We start from the raw sequence: 19,955 nt of genomic DNA on the forward strand, positions 1-19,955 counted from the left end.
GGTCAACATATTTTATTCCTCTAAAACAACTCTATAACCAGGAAAGTTTCTCTAATGCATAGTACCTTTCTATTCAGTATTGTTTTTGGTTCCTACAACAAAGTGTTTTCATTTACTTTTTATGGGACAGAGCTTGAACCCAGGGCCTTACAAATGACAGGCAAAGCACCTTACTATGAAAAGCTACAAGCCTCAGCCTTGATTTTACTTTAACATGAATCATCATATTTCTAAGCTATATACATTTTTTTAAAACACATACTATTTGTTCAACCTTTTTTTCCGACAGGCATTCATTCTATGGAAGAATGCTTCAACGACACACTAGAAAAGAATTTTTGATACTTATGTTTGTTGTTCTTAAATGCAGGGAGATTTTCTTTTTTCTCTGGGTGGCTCTTCAGACTAAGGAAGGTCTCTTCTACAGAAAAAAAGTGTTCTAGCACCAAGTTAACCTTTACTACCAGGGAGCTTTCTCAATGGCCAAAATGGAACCCTGCACCATAAGCCTGTGGGGCAGGACTCACACTTAGTTTCACAATACTTCCATGTCTAACAAGAGTATTTTATTATGTAAAGTTCCACTTGAAAAATATTATTATGAATGTTCTAGTAAGATATTTTTGATTAAATTCATCAAAAGTACAGCAGGTGCCTGGATGTGTTGCCTGCTGAGGAGTGAAGAACAGGAAGGTGTGAGTGAGCACAGGCACTCGGTGTGCTATCCAAATCCACGAGGAGGACCTGCCTCACCCTGGCACACTTAGCTTAGCTACTGGAGTTGCTTGTAGTTCATGCCTGGGCCAGGGCCCCTGACATGCTTCAGGATGCTCCCCTAAAACTTAAGTGAAAAACACAGACAGGAACTGAAGCAAGCACCTTGGCAGGGAGTGGGGAATACTAAGTGATTCTGTGGTTTGAAATGACTTAAACACGGGGAGGGAAGTTTCCATGTAGAGCTCAAATGCTGCTGTTTTGGCCTAAAAGCAGATTCAAAGGAGAAGCCTGAGTGCTCAGACAGCAGGACTACCGTGCGGCCAGCCCAAACAGGCAGCCAGAGTGTCTGATTGGAGACACCCTTACTCAATTACTGACCCACAAGAAATGCTGGGATTCAACGAGTTTAACTAAAGATGCTGGATATACTCAAACTGTACCCTCAGAATTGGGATGGGATAAATACAACTTTAGTTACTGAGTGAGTCTCTTTCTCTTTGTTTTTGTTTTTTTCTATGACAAGGTTTCTCCATGTTATACTGGCTCTCCTGGAACTCGCTCTGTAAATAAGGCTGGCCTTAAACCCAGGAATCCACCTGCCTCTGCCTCCCTAGTGCTAGGATTAAACTCCTGGCTACTGAGTCTCTTAACAATCGTAACAAAATGGCTAGCTTTTTTTCTGAAATATTCAAATATTTTATCTGTGTTCAGTTTATAGTTTCTCCTGACACATAATTTGTAAAGCAGGAAACAGTATCAATTTCAATTTCTGCTGGATATGGATGTCAAATATCACCCGAAAATTTACCTAAACACACTAAGAGTGAAATATTCTGTTGGAATATTCTGGTACCAGCAACACTAGCCACTCGGGTTACAGGAATTACTGTTCCACATTTGTACACAAATATTAACAACGAGGGCAGGAAATGCTGATCCTGTCCCATTTGGTCCATATTAAAGCATAAACAGTTCTACACATAAGCATTACCGCACTCTGCCCTCCGTCACTAATGCAGTAAACCCGTAAGCGGTAGTAGCAGCCTGGATTCAGCCGGTCACAAAGATGTTCCCTGGTGGCGCCACTGTAGATCATATCCCACTTGTTTCCTGAAAAGTGCAGAATTGCGTGCAATCAGCTACAAGGTAATGTTTAATATGGACAGGGCAGGTGTCTCAGGCTTCACTAAGTGTTTATGTAACCTAATGGGAACAATAAGCCTCACTTGAGTTTTCTGGAAATGATTTAATTTTCTTCATGTAAGAAGCCTTCCAGACAAATCTGCATGGTTTTGCTGAACTGAAATATCTCTGTACAGCTTTGGGCTTAGATTAATAATTTGCTTTTAATTAAGCATATTAAATGTGTTTACTGGTCCAATAATAAAGAGGATAAAGAATCAGCATCATAGCACATTTAATCATAATTGTAAGGTCGTTCTTTTCAGAAAACAGGTTATTTTACAGAAATAAAAACTGATGTGCAGGTGACTCAAGCATAAAGATTATTTGTCATGAAGACCTTAATTGGAGCTAACTTTCAGAGAGTATTTTTTCTCTGGCACATGTGGGTGTAAACTTAATTTAATAAACCACTCTTTAATAAAAACACTAAATACATAGTATCTAAAGATCAGTCTGGACATGCTAGGATGGCACAATATAAACAAACGAAAAAAGAAAAATAGTGCAAATCTAATAACAGAGGTAGACAGTAGGCTGACACCTGAGGTCACAATCTGAAGTGCATCGTACTGGCCACAGTCAGCTGTTACAAACACCACCATCACCAACACATCAAGAAAAACATTTGCATGGCAGCAAACATAGCGCAAAGCCTGCAAGAGTCGAAACTCACTCACTAGAACAAACCTGTCTGTCACCTTCACCAGCGATGCTTACCATTAGAACCTTCCGCCATCTCCACTACGTACTTATTGATGGGTGCTCCTCCGTTGTCTTTTGGTGGATCTATTAAAAACAAAAGTGATAGTCTGAAAACACAGAAAACCCCAATACACAGAATCCCTTCAAGGCAGGATTGTGGAAGGGAAAGAGTCACCTGCAACACTGTAACTTAACTATCACTTACTTACACATCCTTTATCTACACTGTGGTGGCCACTTTTCAATTAACCACCCTATCTTCCCACTTCAATAAATTTTAGTGATTGCACAATATTTCATTCACTTTAGATTCAAATGGAGGTTGAAATTTGTAGATATTTGTAATATGGTGACTTCCTTAACTGTGTCTCCAGGCCATGATGGAGTATGCACACTCTCTGCTGTTCTACTGACCTTGTGTACAAATTCCGTTTTCATTGTTATTTTCTTTTCTTATTCTGAGAGCTGAGATGGCTGGGGTGCAGCTGACTCCGAGGCCAGCAATCTTCCTTTTCACACAGAGTTATCCCTGTTGTTCTCATAAGGGCCAAACCTGGTTAGGATCTGTGCACCCATAGCTTTCCATAGACAGATCCTCAATGGAGGACCCACTTCTTATCTGACTACCCTGAGTTAGTGCGGTTACCCAAACACCACAACCACAAAGTTATCGAAGAACTGGCACCAACAGCTTGCTGCAAACTTAACAGGAAACCAAATGCATCTTTACAGTAGACTGGTGGATTCAAATGACATAACTTGTGCTTTTCAAGAGAAACACAAACTCAGGAAACCAACAGTATCCCTGTCTTCTGAACAACTTCCTGTGAGTCTGGACTTTCATCCCATAGGCTGGTACAACACCTAACAATCCACACGAAGGACCACTGTCTGAGCAGGGCTAGATGTAATAGTAATTTATTCGCCTGGACATAACACCCACAAATAAGGAACATGGGGTTTGACCTAGCTCCTTGTCTTTCTTCTCCTAAGGAGGAATGAGGTAAATTTCTAGCAAAAGGCACCCCAATATCACAAGGGCAGTCTACACTGCTCTTAAAATGTAAAAAAAAAAAAATTCATATTTACTTTAATCAAGCACAGAATAAAACAGGAACATCTTACCCCATGTAATTTTAAAGCCGTGTGAGTGTATCTTCCCTTTAACTGAGGGTTTCACAGGTACTCCTGGTTTATCGGGGCAGGTACTGAATTCCACTACTTCACTCGGGTTGCTTTTACCTTCTGAGTTATAAGCAATGACCTGTGATGAGAAGAGAGACTTAATGTTAGTGTGGTGGGCTGAAAGAAATGGTCCCCAAAGCGAGCGGCACTATCAGGAGATGTGGCCTTGGAGAAAGCTGCCACTGTGGCACCAGGCTTTGAGGTCTCCTTTGCTCCAGTTTCTTCCCTCAGTGTCTGTCAGCTGACTTCTTTTTTCCTTACTTGTACCCCTTTGATCTCCTCCTTCAGCTGTCCTGTTGCTCTAGTTACGACTTCAAGTACTGGACTGAGTAAGTACACAGAAAGCAGACACACTAGTCTTCTCCCTATTTTTAGTGGAAATGCTTTATGTTTCTCTCTGTTTCTGGTGATGTTGCCTGTGGGCTTGTTGTAAATTGCCTTTATTATGTTAGGGTATGCTCCTTGAATGTCTAGTCCCTTCAGAACTTTTATCATGAAGGTGGTTGGATTTTGTCAAAGGACTTTTCTGTATAATGATCACGTGGTCTTTGTCTTTCAGCCTGTTTATGAGGTGGATTACATTTATCAATACATGCATGCTGCACTATCCTTGCATCTCTGGGATAAAATCAGCTTGATTATGCTGGGTAAAATTTTTGATGTGTTCTTGAATTTAGTATGCAAGTGTTTTATTCAGACTTTTGCATATATGTTCATAAAGAATATTGGTGTATAATTTTTTCTTGGATATTTGGGCAGTTTTGGTATGAAGGTAATAGTAACTTCATAAAATGATTATGAGCATATAATGCTCCCCAAGTCTCTATTTTGCAGACTAATTTGAGAAATACTGGCATTAGTTCTTTAAATGTCTGGCAGAATGTGCACTGACTCCACCTGGCCCTGCGTTTTTTTTTGTTCAGGGAAAACCTACTGCTGTAGATGGGAATTAACTGACTTCTCTCCACCAGCTTCACAAACAAGCAGCTGCTACAGCAAAGGTGTCAGGCTCCAGGTCAAAGCGCCCCACCTTCAGGAGCCTCACTACTAGAGAAACTATTTCCAGAAATCCAATTTTCTAAAAGCCTGGTGGCAAAGCCTCTTTTGTTGTTGCTGTTTTGCTTCAATCTACTATTTTAAAAGATGTCCAGTCAGAGTCTTAACTGTCTATCACTATTGTCAATGTCCCAGCATTATCCTCAGGGCCAAGCTCTAGCGTTTATGTTAAGCATGCTCTTACTGCTTCCTATGACAATATGTTACGTGATCAGTGCCTAAAGGAGTATATTTAAATAAATATTTCTGTAATATAATCAGTATTCCAGGATTTTAAAAATAAGTACTAAGATTTTATTTTGATAGAATTTCCTGAGAGAAGAGCTAGCAGCATCAAGTTATAAAAGAAGGACGACAGGAAAAAAAAGGATTTAATGATTCAAAACCCCTTGGCAGGTTCCCTAGCACATGACAGATTAAAAATAAAGGCTGAGTAGCTAGAACTTCATGCAGGGGTCATTTTGCATTCCCTAGTGTTTTCTCTTGCTCCAGGGTAAGGGGACTTCATATTTCAGCACTGACAACTGCTGGGCAGCTAGTACACAGCACTTGCAAGTTCCTGACTTAGTAGAGGGACAGGACAAGGTCTCAGATGACACTGAATGTCTGCTGAGCTTTGATGGCAGCTCCCTCCTTGTCATTTATTAGTGAGCCCACACATAACCTTCTATGACCCAGTGATGCTCATGTATGAAGGAGGTGACTTGGGGATATGCTCTCCATCCCAAGCCTGTCACTTGGAATAGGCAAACAGACCACTTGGTTAGCTCCTCTCCCTTGCCATTTGGAAGTAAATGCTACAGTGGAAAGTTGCAAATAGAAATTTGCTTTAAGTACTAAACCAGTGAAGAATTCAACACACATCTGTGTCTGTCTGCCTATGTGGTCAGTAGTAATTACAGAATAGTTAGCATTCTAAGAATTGAATAAATTAGGAAATTATAAAAAGTACTGGTACTGTCCTCCTCAGAAAACCTGTTGGTACAATCATGATTAAGACTCCAAATGCATGACAACATCACTATGAAAAGCACACACTTCCTTGGTATTTCATAAAGCTTACAAATATGAAAGCTCTATTTGGAAAATGAAATGACCCAGAGTCATCAGGTTTTTAAATAAACCTTTATAAATTAAGACAAAACAAATATCATTTTTATAAATTATATAAATCAAATTTCCTATTATTGAGGTTCTTCTTTTTTCAAACATTTTGACGGAATACCAAAATTTATGTTTGCTTTTTAATAATGAAAGCTATTTATAATGCCCTCTATCATTTATCTTAAATGATTTGATTAAATGAGCTCTGGTAGAAAAATATCGATGTTTAATTTATCAACTAATAAGCATTCAATTATAATTTTAGGTTTGTTTCTATTAACTCTAATTATTAAATTATTCAAGTGCTGAGCAAGTTAAAAAGCCAAAATATATCCTAAAATGATACCAGAGGAGGAAAGAGAAATTCCAGAAGCTTCCAAGTTTGTCACTGCCTCAAGCAAGCAAGTGATACAAGGAAGAACTATATGGTGAAAACAGCACCACTTAGCGTTATCAATCATAGCAAGAATAGACTGAGGCAAGAGTCACCAACGGGCACTAAAACAAGTAAGAAACCCTGGTAAGGAATACAGTGTTTGCATATGACACAGTACTCACAAAATGCCCAGCCAAAGGGCAAGGAACAACTTTGCAATTAAGAAACTGGTAGATACTACCTCCTTTGAGGGATTATCAGTAACAGTATATAATTAATTTGCCCAGCATGACATGCCAAAATTGTATTGGGTATGTTTTCACATGCATTATTTAAATATGTATATCACATTACACAAATTGTTAAAGCTGGTTTTAAATGTAAATACATGAAGTTTGAGAAGAATTATTATAACACAAAAGTTAAAAGACAGAAATGCCCACTAGAAAAGACAGAATTACTTAACATTTAAAACCAAAGGAATAGTTTGGAAGGAATACACAATGGAAGTATTACTTGCTTTTATCTTAAGAACAATAAAAACAAGAAATATATCTCTTAATGGACTTTTAAAATTTACCTTAAATTTATACTTTGTACTGCGTCTCAGATTTTTTACTGTGTAAGAAAGATCTTCTCCATCATATTTTGGCTTAAAACCATACCCCTGGAAAGAGAAACCAGTTACCATCAAACATCTAACTGCAGAACTATGAGAAGTAACAGCTACATGAAGCCCTGGGTTTGTCATCACCTATGACTGTATGCGAATGTAATTCTCATCTTGATTTCTTCTGCCTTGAGTGACTGAACTTAAACACGATGCAGAAGAATCGAGACTACTTGGTCTCAGTAAATTTTAGAGCTGAGTGGTATTATGTTGGAGTCATTGGCAATCTCACTATCAATAAAGCAATTTTAAGAACCAAATTTCCAAGAGATGCTACAAGAACTAACCATGCATAAAGATTTAACATGTTTACTTTGCCCTGAATGCACACACAGTTGTGTTGAAGTGAAGAAATAAATGGTTCACTGTACTTGGAGATAAGGTACGACTTGGATTCAATATTGTTATTTACAGTCCCAGTGACAATATTTCATAACCGTATTAGCTTCTATGTTGAAAATTATCAAAAGTGGAGATACAATTGAAAATATAGTATGATTCACCATTTAAACGTATACAATGTAAAGATTTATAGTATATTCTTACTACTGTGCCGCTGTGACCTATTCTAATTCAAAACGAAGCTCTGGTGGTTAGAGGCCAGCAGAGGCAAGTAACCAGATTCGGGATGTATTACAGAGTCTCTCAGGTGACTCTCATTCTTCTGCAGTACGTCGACAAGCAGTAGTGAATGGTAAGTGGAGAAGGGCGACACTACTTTGAAACTGCTCTATGCATAAGGCTGAAGGCTGATGTGAGGTTCCCCTTTATCTTTCTAAATCAGTCAATCTACGTTTAACTTTGGCTGGAAGATGCAATGTGTCCTGGCAGTGTAGGTATAGACTTCAGCAGTCACAAACCCTCAAACCTCCTACACACACACACACACACACACACACACACACACACACACACGAGACTTCCTTCCCAGTCTTGCTTAGGCAAGAACAAAGCAAGGTCTGACATGACTTGGAGAAGGAGCTAACTCGTGTGGTAGGATTAATGCTGCACCAATATGACCTCAGCTCTTATTTAAACTTATTAATACTTACTGAGGCTTCCTCCTCCATCTCTAAAATGTAAGAAATTCCTTCATCAGATGGTGTCCCTGAGGGCTTGCTCCACTGTAGGGACAGCCACGTGACTCCAGCCTTGGTCAGTGTAGGACTAGCAGGTACAGAGGGGGCACAGCCTGAAGTGTAGTATAAGACCTCTTCACTAAAATCACTGTTGGAACAGAAGAATTTTAAAAAGGCGTAAACATTATTTTTATTGATTAAAAAGCCCCCACCCCCACTATGGTATTTGTTCAAAATAAAAATTCTAAGTTTTGTTGTTGCTGTTATTGTGATGGGGCTAAAATCCAGATCCTTGACTTGAACATGCTAAGTCAGAGCCCTATCACTGAGCTACAGTCTCAGCTCTGGAAAACCAAAACTGAATGGATTTCAAGTGTCTTAAAGGTAACCAAGTCAGACACCAAAAGGTTGGTATTCTTTCAAATGTGTAGGTTGTAGTTGTATTTTTTAAATTTTGATAAGTGAATGTATCCAGTCAGTGAAAAACAATAATACACAGTGGTCTGCAGGAAAGAGAACACATAAAGCCTGCCCTGTGCACATCGACCACACATTCACATGCCATCTAACAAAGCAGAAATGACAGCTCTCATAAACGCCATTTCATGTGGTAGAAAATGGAAACTGTGTGATTAAATCCACCAACTCCCATAAAGGTGAGCAGCGGAATCTCTAAAATAAAACAAAGTAAAAAGAATTCCAATAGGACTCGACCAAAAGGTCCAGGATTGTCTGAGCTACAAAAGGAGACCCTTTATGAACAGAGAAAATGAACCCAGACATGACAGTTTGTAGCACTTACTGACTATCCCCTAAGAACCATACTAATCCAGCCCAGCTTGTTTACCATTTTTGACCCTAAAGATGATTTTTATCATTTCATTTACAAATCAACCACAGAAATTTGGGCCTTTCAAGATTAAATGGGGAGGAAGAAATGAAGAACTTTCTATTTGCACTGAGCACTGAAGATAGGGAACCTACCAGATTCTAAACAAAACGATGAAAGTATACATCTGATGATTAAAAAGACAGAAAAAAAAAAAGAAACCAAAAAAAAAACCAAACCAAACCAAACCAAACCAAACCAAACCGTCCTATTGAGTGACATGTAAAGATTTCATTTATATTTGGGGCTGGAAAATTATTGAATTTAATTTTTCCTGTCACCCCTATGTTACTAAGACACTCTCTTCTGGATTTGCTAGACCGTAGTGGTATTAACAAAATAAAACAAACTTGTCAATGGGTAATCATACATATGAAGTTGACCAGATGATCAAATATATATACATATATATTTTTATGAAATGTCTTACCTTATACCATAGTCATTTTTTGCTGATAATCTAAATTTACAACCCATTGCTGGTGACAGTTTGGTAATTTTAAATTGCTTCTGTGAGCCCATGTAACACTGACAGAATTCTCCATTTCCTTTCCCCTAGGAGAAATGGCTAGTTATTATATTTCATACGCATTACTATCAAGAAACAAATGCACTTCAGTTCCTCTGTGATATTTATTAGCTGGTACAGTATACATTAACAGCACTCTGACACACTTTTCATGGATCTTCAGAGAAGACGGAGAAATCGAAGAGCAGAAGTAGCTCCTCAAGCAGCCTTGCACACTGAATTAAATATGGTGTTTTAGCCAGTCATAAATTCCTGGCTATCATAAGGTACGGGCCTTATAATGTCCCTGGGAACAAGTAGTTATGGAGACAGGTGGTTCTCTCAGGTAGACAAGTGGTCATTTTTCTTTAACTCAGTTTTGAAGCCTGTCCCTAACCTCCTCCTAGACACAGCCAGGTGTCTTTAAGAGGTTTGGAGCAGTGGCTGCTTACATTTAACACTGAGAAAGTCTAGCAGAAGGAACAGCCCAATTATCCAGCACAGGGAGGAAAGTCAGGCCATCTCAGGACAACTGGAAGTTTAGAAATGTTGGAGTGAAATAAAATGAGCAAGCTCCTCTTTCCCACCTATTCTCCATCCTTGTACCGCAGTCACGGACAGCTGGGGCTACACACTCTTCTCTGAAGAAGGACTGCATCTGGCTGTTGAGCTGAACTGTCTTATTATTTTTAATGGTATTTAACTGGGTCTACTGTGTGGTTCAAGAACAAAATCATACACATTCTGAGAACCAGTGCTATGTGCTCTCTAGCTAGAATGCTGTGACTGTGTCCTCAGTCTTAGCTTAAAGTCATTAAGTTAATCACAACTTCTTAAATAAAATAATTTCATATAATATGGAATGACATCTTTAGCTGTTTTATCAGAAATGCCTTGTTTAATAATGTATAAAATTATTGTAGTGAATTAACTTTCTATTCCTGTTGTACTTTATCAGATGCCCTCCTATCATCTATCATGAGGATGTGGTTTATTTTTTGAGATCTATTAAAAGCAACCCTATTCTGAATTCTCTTAGGATTTCTGGAACAAACCTTCTTAATTAGGCTTTATTATTCATTTAATATACTGTTGAATCCCCACACTATCAATAGAATTTCCACTCTCTCTGGCCCTTTCTCTTTGCCTGCTGTAAGTAACAGGATAAGAGAATGAGATAACTGCCAGGAAAAGATCACACTCAACTGTGTAGCCCACTGTGCTTGTCGTGATGGCCAAAGATACCCAGAACCTAATCCCTAGTCTCTGAATGCCACCTTGCACGGTGACAGGACTGAAATGTGTGACTAGATTAAGGGTCTTGAGAAAGAGGGTCACTCTGGATTATCTGGAAGAGCCACAAATGCAAACACAGAGAGACTCCTGAGACGGGCAGGCAGGATAAGACAGAAGAGTAAGGAACAGCAACAAAGCCATGGACCACAAGAAACTGGCTAGGGCAAGAAACAACTCTTGATCCAGTAAAAACTGTACAATATTTTTGGCTTTCAGAACTGTAAAATGTTGTTTAACTCATCACGTTTATGATAATTTGTTATACAGGCCATAGGATACAAATAACCTTGCTATTAAGGCTAGCATTAGAAATAAATAGTGCCTTTTCCTAAGGTAATTATAAAAAATGACTCGTGTGTGTGTTCACTCAGTGCCTCATGCTTGCTAGGTTAATTCTGCCACTGAGCTATATTCCCAGCTCCTTAAGTGACTGTTTTAATGGTGATTTGGAACAGGGTCCATGAACAAATCTATATGAGAAGATTTCGGAGTATGAGAAAACTCCAAGTGAACAAGAGTCTTGTGACCTCTGTTCCTCCATAAAATGGGATGTTCCTGGAATGTGTTTTTGTGCCCCTCCCAGGTGGTACAGAGAGGTGTGAGCTCACTTCAGGTTACTCATTACCACTGGCTCTTATTTGTTTATGTATCTCTATGGAAAGACACGCTTTGCCACATGTACTTGTCCTTCCGATTGTACACTTTACTCAAGTGATAAACTGTCAGATGCTCTAAAGAACACTGGCTATTGCATGAGACTGTAGTCTGCCTCATGTTTAGTTCTCAGTCTCCCAGATGCACACTACCAAATAGAGCAGTAAACAATGGTGGTTGCTTTGAAAACACACATTCTCCTTCATAGGGAAGTTCAGTTTGTTACATTTTCTAAGAACACGGAAGCATCTACTTCCCATTCACATAAAAATTTCTTAAAAATATATATAATTAAAACAGATATAAACATTTTATCTGAAGATACACCCCTAAATTTAACCACTAAAAGGAATCAATGTACTTACCTCATCCCATTCTAAAATAAAGCTTTGGATCTTAGAACCATTGTCACAGGGTGCCTGAAACAACAAGGGGGAAAAAGAAAAGAAAAAGAAATTAGTCATCATAAATAATAAGGAATCTACTTTATGTCACAGATGTTCTCTATGACTTAGACTTTAAAAATGGTCACAGAGCTGGCTCAGTGGTGAAGAGCAATCAGTGCTCTTACAGAGGGATACAGGTTTGGTTCCGGAACCCACATGGCGGCTCATAACCTTCCCTAATTTCAGTTGAGGGGATCCAATGCTCTACTTAAGGGGCACCAGACATGAATACTACATATAAATACAAGCAGGCAAATACTTATACACATAAAAGTAGAAACACAAAGCGAGAGGCCATCAACATTTTTCTGAATACTCTATAATCTCCTTTAACAAGAACTATTCTAACTTTTGTGATTCTTAGAAACATTCCTTTTGCCCAGAGATTACATTAGGTTTAAGTTTCTCATCTCATAATGTAAATGGAATATTTTGTAATATATGAAAGAACAGAGGGCTAGGCTGCAGAAGGAAAGATGGGCTAGGGCTGTGCTGGGATTCCTGCTGCTAGACACAATGTGCCATCACCCCAGACTGCCACTCAGTCATCTTTTCAGCTTTGGGGAAGGCCCCCTGGCACTGCACCACAGCCTTTAACCACTGAAATGAGAATCCTAATCTTTCTCACAGCTTCCCTCCTACAACTTCAACCCACATGTGTAGAACAAAAGATCATGATTTTCTTTCAATTCTGTATCTGCAGAAACTTGACTCTGAGGCTCCTAACATGTTAGATTTAAAACATTTTAATCATTGTGAGTCAGAGTAGCAATGACTGACACAGCAACAGTGGTTCAAGGTGAATGTAATGAAAAGAGGGGAAAGAAAAGAACCATGGGAATCCCAATTCTTCCATAGCAGGCAGCAAGGAGGGAGGAGGTAAATGTCCATGTCCCAAGAGTTCATTGTTCTAGATTGCTTTAATATAGCTGCTAAAGTCTCATGTTGACTTTTCATAATATTTTTGGGGTGAAGAAAGAATGTCCACTTTCAATAACCTGAGGATCACCTTCCCATTTCCCTCCAAGTTGGAGGAGACTATTATGTGTAGAGTTTACAACACTCGCCGAATTATCACATCAACTTCATGTTCTACCCTTACTCAAGTCATAAGAAGGTGAAATGCCGCCTTCAAAGTAATTCTACCTCAGACGACTAAGACAGGAGGACAGCAAGTTTAAAAAAAGAGGGAGGGGTACAGGGGATGGAAGTCAGTTGTAATGTTTTTCCAACACATGAAAGGCTCTACCAATAGTCCTCAAGTCCCCGGTACGGGAGGGGCATCTCCTGTCAGCTTATGCTGTTGATTTTACACAGGCAATCTGAGGGAGAATCAATTCGGGAAGACCCCAGTCAATAGATTGGCTTGTAGATATATCCATGCAGCATTTTCTTGATTGATACTTAATGCAGGAGGTCCCAATCCACTGTGGTGATACCATCTCTAGGCAGGTAGAACTGGGAGCAAGTCAGTAAACAATGTAAACTCCATGATTTCTGCCCTGATTATCTTCAATAATAGGAGTGTAACCTTTAGGAGGAAATATACTCTTTTCTCCCACAAGCTGGTTTTGGTTACACAGAGTGAATTGTTTGCTTAAGAAGCAAACAACTACTTTAGTGTACAATGAGACCAACAGGTTACTTAACTGAACACTCTTTTGGTCTCCAAAACTAATTGGTATTTAACATAAGGCAGAGAAAGGAAAACAGAAGAAATGTCTAACTAGAATACTCTACAGACTATTCTTACCTTCCACTGCAAGGTGAGTGAGTTCTTGGTCCGATTAGCTATCCTCGGTGAATTGGGTGTGTCAGGTTCACAGCTCAAGGTAGTAAAGCTCTCAGCTTCTGAGGGAATTCCCTTTATTGAACTGGACTCTGCCTGTACTCTATGGGATAAAACAGTTTTATCCACTTTACTTTCAACAGTATCAACTTTACATATATACAAGTAGTAAGGCGCCTTTCAAACAGCCCACCAAGAAAACCAAAGTATTATCTAGAAGTAAAAAGCAGCCCTTAAAAAGTGCATAAACCAAGGGTTTTATTTTACTCTAAGTCAAAGTCAGAAAGATACTTTAAAAGTGTTAACATGACATGCCTCTGTGTGCATGCGCACACACATACACACACTTTCAAAAGTAACAATATTCCAAAATAGTATTTTTAATATGCTGATATTTCTACTTGATTCTATTTCATTGATTTAAAAATACTGACTATAACACACACAATTTATGATTCAATAACAGTGTCAATCCAGCCTGAAAAACATTAGGTTAGATGTTTGGAGTGGAAGTGCAGGAAATGTTAACGTGTGATAGGGATGTTTCTAAGAAAAATGTTCTTTTAAAAAATTGGGTGACTCCAACTGGGCCCCTGATGGGGAGGACAGAGAATAAAAACTTAACAAAATATACTTAGAAAACCAGAAGGCATTATCTGAATTGCTTCTATTAAGTGCTGTGGAATCCCAAGAGTCTTAATATCCCAAGCTCTTTCTAAGACATGATGCAGATTAACACACAGAAATGTAAACAATTATTGCTTATGATTCTGTGTATAAACAGCCCAGAAGCAGGGCAAGTGTGTAATGCTAAAGCAAATAATTCAGCCATTGTCTACCGAGTCCTTCTAACCCTTCGTCCACAAACAGGGTAATGAGGACCCTCTCCCCTTCCTTTACTGTAACATTTAAACTTGAATTCAATGTTGAAATGTTTTGGGATTACTGAGAAATGATAATTATTTCAATATATTTTTAGTTTAACACATATTCCAGATCGTAAAGGAAACCACTCCCGATAACAGCCAAGAAGACAGTCCTTACTTTGCATGGTAATCTGTGGCTGGTTTCAAGTCATTCAAAGTGACACTTGTTTCTTCTCCTCTGTGGCAGGCAAAAAAGAATGTAACAGCACAATTAGCAATCCACCTTTTATCACACCCCACTAACCCGTGTAACAGGGAAGAGCAGGACCAGAAAACACCTACACATAAACACTTCTGTATTTTCCTTCCTTCCCAGTGCTCGACAGCAGGATTTCGTAACTGCAGAGCTCTGGTACGGCTGTCTCATTCGCTTCCCCATTGATGAGACTGGAAGGTGGTGACCAGGTGAGCAGGATCGTCCTTGCTTGAATGTCTGAGGCCTGCAGAACAAATATCAACAGGTCAAAGTGCTCCGAAGCAAATGTGCGCACGAGGAGTGGTGGGCTATCTGATGGGCACAGAGCCACACAAAGACGCAGCAGTCTGAATCTACACAAATAGCTCACGGCAGGACAAACGATTTTATTAAAGAGTTGCTGGCAAAACATCCCATTTGTGTATTCTTCAGGATGTCTTTGCAGCTGTGTTTCTGGAGCAGAGCCAAGTAATACTGATTTAGAAACCAGCTAGAATTGTTCCCTCTTATATGCTACGTCAGAAATAATACGCTTTCATATCCATCTCATTTGCTTATCATTGCCCTCTGAAGCAGGCAAAACAGGCACACCTGCCCTTCTACAGGAAGAGCATTTGGAAGGTTTAAGGGACTCAAGGACACTCAGTGAAGAGAACTGAGAAATCAGAACTGAACCCAACCCTGAGCAGAAGCTGGGAACTGATGAGACTGTGTAAGGATGAGTCAAAAAACTGACGATGGCCAAAAAGAACAGGCAGAAAATAAAGACAACAGTTAGAAATCATTGGGTTACTATGGTATGTTTGAATCTGTGAGGCAGGGTGTTGTGCCTGTCAGTTCATATTATGATAAAACTAAACAGGAAGTGAACTTGGAAAGAAACTCAGAATAAAAGCAACGCTATGGACTGTAACTAAGACTGTAGAGACAGAAATGTCAGTATTTTTTTTAGATTTCTGGAAATGCTACAGCAGAAGAAACAACAATACTCAATCCTCAAGCGGCCCCATAGTACACCAACAATCCCAGGATTCAGGAGTCCAAGGCAGGAGGACTTTAAGTCTGAGGACAGCCAGAATCACACAGCAAGACTGCCTCAGGAAACAAACACATAACACACACAAAATGAGAAAGGAACTTGAGAGCTTGATCTAAAGAACTTAGAGCCAGACAGTTCTAGAATTCATAAAAGCAGAGAATGGTTCTGAAGAAAGAAAAAAATGAGAAAATGGCAAACATGTTCAGTTCCAGACTGAAACAGGGAAGTTAGGTTTTGAAACTCACAGTAATCTCAGAGATCGCAAATAAAAAGACAAAACGGTGCCAACATGGCCAGTTCAATGCCCACGAGGATACAGCACCCTGCTATTCTATCTTATGGAAGAAATGGCCTCATTTACCACATGACAATGATTTTATTAAAGAAAGTTGTAGGGACAGAGGTCACACTTTGCTTTCCAGTTCATCTCTAGTTCCAATCATAGCAAATGGCATTTTGTACAGGGTCAAATATTTATGGAATGAATAAATACATTTAATATGGTGACTTCAATAAAGCAAAGCAAGCAAAACCATACACAAAACTACCAAAAGTCCTGGTTACCTTTTTAAAAATATGTTATTAAGCAGGGCTCCCTATTTTACTATATTACTTCTTTTTATAATGCCAGGCAAACAATCTTAAGATGACTGCTTTAAAATGTCACTTTCTGTGCCCACTTTTAAAATTACCTAAGAAAACCAGCATGCGCTGTTACATCACCCTGACACAAATCTTACCAGGGTCACTAACTTTCTTTGCTTCTCCTCTTCTGTTTTGTTTTACATAGAGTTTCCCACGGCAAGAGATGAAGGTTTGAAACAGTAACTATGGGCACCTGCTTGTACGGGGCACTCTCCTGCACACATTACGTTCTACACATCCCCAGTGTGCAGGATTTACATACAACCATGGCTGCTCAGCACCTCAGTTGTCTCAGGAGGCTGAAGCAGCTGTGTGTTACAGATGGCTAGGTTAGTGTACATATCCTCTCTGAGAATGGACTGAGCTTTTGAACTGGCAGGAAGAAGGCAACTCAACAATGCCAAATGCTCCTGGAAGTCCCCGATTTAGTGCATAGTTCTACCCCTTCCTTAGTAGGCACGGCACAGAGACAGTAGCTAAAGGCAGACGAGGCACTCTGTGGCACCCACAGCTCTCCTTCAGAACACAATGAAGATCTTCTACATTTAAACATCAACTTATAAGCTACTTTTATTTTTAAGACTGAAGTATTTGATGCTGCCAGTAAACTCACTTAAGTTTCTATTCTAACCTGTGCCACAGTAAAATAAATAAATAAATAAATAAATAAATAAATAAATAAATAAATAAATAAAATAGTGCTTTTCTTTATTCTACAACCTTTCATAATCACGGCAAACCACCCACAAGGAGTCCTGGAGGACCTGGGATGGACAGGCCCTACTGTAGGCCATCTTAGACATGATCTTTGCATCACTTCACACACACGAGCGGCAGCACCACCCAAACTCTAAGAAACCATTCCAGGAATGCATCTCAGGCTGACGATGAACACTGTAGCAATCTAATGACCAGGATGAGATTCCTAACATCCTGTTCAAGTGGGCCCAGTGAGAAGCACTAGGACAGAGCTGGGGACGGCCTGGACTCCAACCCGGGCTCTTATTACTACTTACTCATCTGCTTCAGTGCCTATCTGTAAAATGGGGAAAACAGTACACCATGAGCTTTTATAAGACTTCAATAACACATGTGCATCTGAAATACTCGGAACAGAGACTGACACCAGCAAACGTTAGCTATGGCTATTATGAGATAAGAATTTACTTTTCCGTTTACTCCATCTACAGGCTCCACTCCTAAGAGAAGTTAGAAAGAGGGGAAACTGTGCAGTCACAGCACTTAAAAAGCAGAGGAAGAAAAGCACTAATCAGAACAGGTACTGTGACGGGTTGATGTTTTTACTACTTCACAGAAAGTTTTCTCTAAGACTATTTTATTGATTTATTTATAGTTACGATGTCCAAATAATTTGGTTTCTAGTATGTCCCTTTAACTTTTGTCAAAAGCATCTTTGCCTATTTCTTCCTTCATAATTTATTGAGTATAAACAACACAATGTATGCATTTCTTGCTCCACTTTCTGTGACATTAATGCTGCAGAGGATGTTTCTGCTTGTGTAGTTTTTAAAGAGGAAATGTGACCCGCAGGACACTTCTTTGATTCTTTTAATTAACAGTGGCAAAAGTTTCACTTAGCATCAATACTTGATCTTTAGCCATAGCCAATGTAAATGTTTCTCCCAGCAGATCACAGCTATTGGGATGCATACAGACTTTTTAATCAAAAAAAGTCCTTTCTGTTCTCATACATACTTTTCTAACTTATTCGTCTGTATGCAGTGTTATGATGAGGACCTTGGAAAAACTCAAGTTCTCCTTGCCTCAGCCATGCTTCACTGAGGAAGGGTCCCTCTTCTAGACACTCATATCATGATGAGCTACAAATGGTCTCACATTCCTACAAAATTAAAATAAAAGCTTGAATGAAAAGGACAAAATTCTACATGAATATACCGAATAGCAAGAAAAATTCATGAGATACTTACCACTGGTTTGACAATGTTGGAAAGAAATGCTTCGAATGCTTTAGTTTCTTCATCTTTTTCTTTAAAAGAAAAATTAAAAAAAAAACTTAAATGAAAATTTCTCTTTCCTCTACTTGTTTTCTAGTTTTTATCCTTATCCACATACAGGAATCTGTAGCTTTCACCATTCATCTGTTTCAACTTCTATTTTAGCTCTTCCTACCACTTACAAGAGTACAATACATGTACTGTATGCATTTAAGTATGTGTGTATGTGTGCTGTAGGCATGTAAATTATGTGTGTATGTGTGCTGTATGTATGGAAGTATGCATGTGCACAGCCACCTGAACAGTGGCCTTTCTTAAACAAAGTGTACTCTCATTCTTGACTGCAAAAACCCCTCATTCCGGAAAGTTCCTGTTGGCCATTCTCACACCACTGTTTTCACTTTTCTTTTGTGGTCTCAGTGTGTAGTCTAAGAGGGCCTGGAACTTTCCTGCCTCAGCCTCTCAAGTGCTGGGATTACAGGTATGCATCACTATACCTGACTTTATGTATTTAAACCAATACTTAAGCATTTAACTATGGTCTCCCAGATAGAGGTAATCTGCTATAACTTAGAGCAACCATTGACAGAAAACTTTAACCCAACTCTTCTGAAACATCAGTGCAGAAAAAGATACTCAAGCAGTCTCAAAAACTGGAGAACATGTTAGTAAATGTTAACACACAAACCACAAAGCCATTTAAGCATTGTTTGAAGTGTGAGGAGTGGAAATGTTAAGGAAGATGAAGGCGAACATAATAATTTTGATATTGCTCCAAAAGCTGGGAATGTTCTAGCTGCTGTCACATTAATCCGCTACATCACTGAATAACCCAACACACTAAGAATTAGGAGTATCACTTTAGATAAGTACATTCAATACACTCAAAGACTGAGAGAACTATGGTGTTAGTGCTTGTGAAAAGGAATGTTAGACTGCTCCATTGGCACATTTGATGAAACTAAAAATACAGTGTGGTCTACCTTTAGAAGTTAAAACAGGTAACAGTATCAAGGAAATCTATGGAAATTAAGATAGGCATCAGTGAGAGGCTTAGCATTATAGTCTAAGTACCTGGGCAGAACATCACAGTCTAGACCCATGGAAGACAGGCTACTGTTAACCTAGCTTGCATTTACCTTAGAGAACTGAGTCTAATACATGTTAAAACAAAAGTGTTCCGAGTTCATACGGTGACAGCCACACATTAGGGGAACGGCCCCAAAAGAATAAATTTCTAAAGCAAAGGGAAGGCGATTACTCTATTCTAACTATGGAACATGCAGAGAGGATTGGTTAATGACATACTAGTTATCACATATTCATATATAAAGAGGCTGGGAAAATAAAGCCTTGGTAAAAGGCAAGATTGCCTTACCAAAGGACCAGAGCAGAAGAAATGGAATCTCGATTAATTAGTTTTCCTATCAAATGAAACTTTTCAACTAGTCACGTTTATGATGATGTGAAATTACTTCACAGAGACTTCCTAAATGTGAAAGCAGCTGTCTAGCAAT

At 39.0% G+C, this 19,955-nt stretch overlaps 1 protein-coding gene across 4 annotated transcripts in view; it reads right to left on the reverse strand.

Moving 5' to 3' along the window:
- Positions 1 to 19,955, reverse strand: part of Fndc3a (fibronectin type III domain containing 3A) — a 145,404-nt gene that overhangs the window by 14,890 nt on the left and 110,559 nt on the right. For all 4 annotated transcript variants that reach the window (XM_085698709.2, XM_085698710.2, XM_048422138.3 and 1 more), the window contains 11 exons: positions 18,412 to 18,470; positions 14,865 to 15,022; positions 14,701 to 14,760; positions 13,621 to 13,759; positions 11,787 to 11,840; positions 9,394 to 9,518; positions 8,048 to 8,222; positions 6,906 to 6,992; positions 3,730 to 3,868; positions 2,620 to 2,688; positions 1,709 to 1,827 (listed from right to left, as the gene is read on the reverse strand). In XM_085698709.2, the coding sequence (XP_085554835.1) occupies positions 1,709 to 1,827; positions 2,620 to 2,688; positions 3,730 to 3,868; positions 6,906 to 6,992; positions 8,048 to 8,222; positions 9,394 to 9,518; positions 11,787 to 11,840; positions 13,621 to 13,759; positions 14,701 to 14,760; positions 14,865 to 15,022; positions 18,412 to 18,470 (1,184 nt within the window). The remainder of the gene's footprint in view (positions 1 to 1,708; positions 1,828 to 2,619; positions 2,689 to 3,729; positions 3,869 to 6,905; positions 6,993 to 8,047; positions 8,223 to 9,393; positions 9,519 to 11,786; positions 11,841 to 13,620; positions 13,760 to 14,700; positions 14,761 to 14,864; positions 15,023 to 18,411; positions 18,471 to 19,955) is intronic.

Source organism: Myodes glareolus, chromosome 12, assembly GCF_982192425.1.
Source record: "Myodes glareolus chromosome 12, mMyoGla1.1, whole genome shotgun sequence".
Lineage (NCBI taxonomy): Eukaryota > Metazoa > Chordata > Mammalia > Rodentia > Cricetidae > Myodes > Myodes glareolus.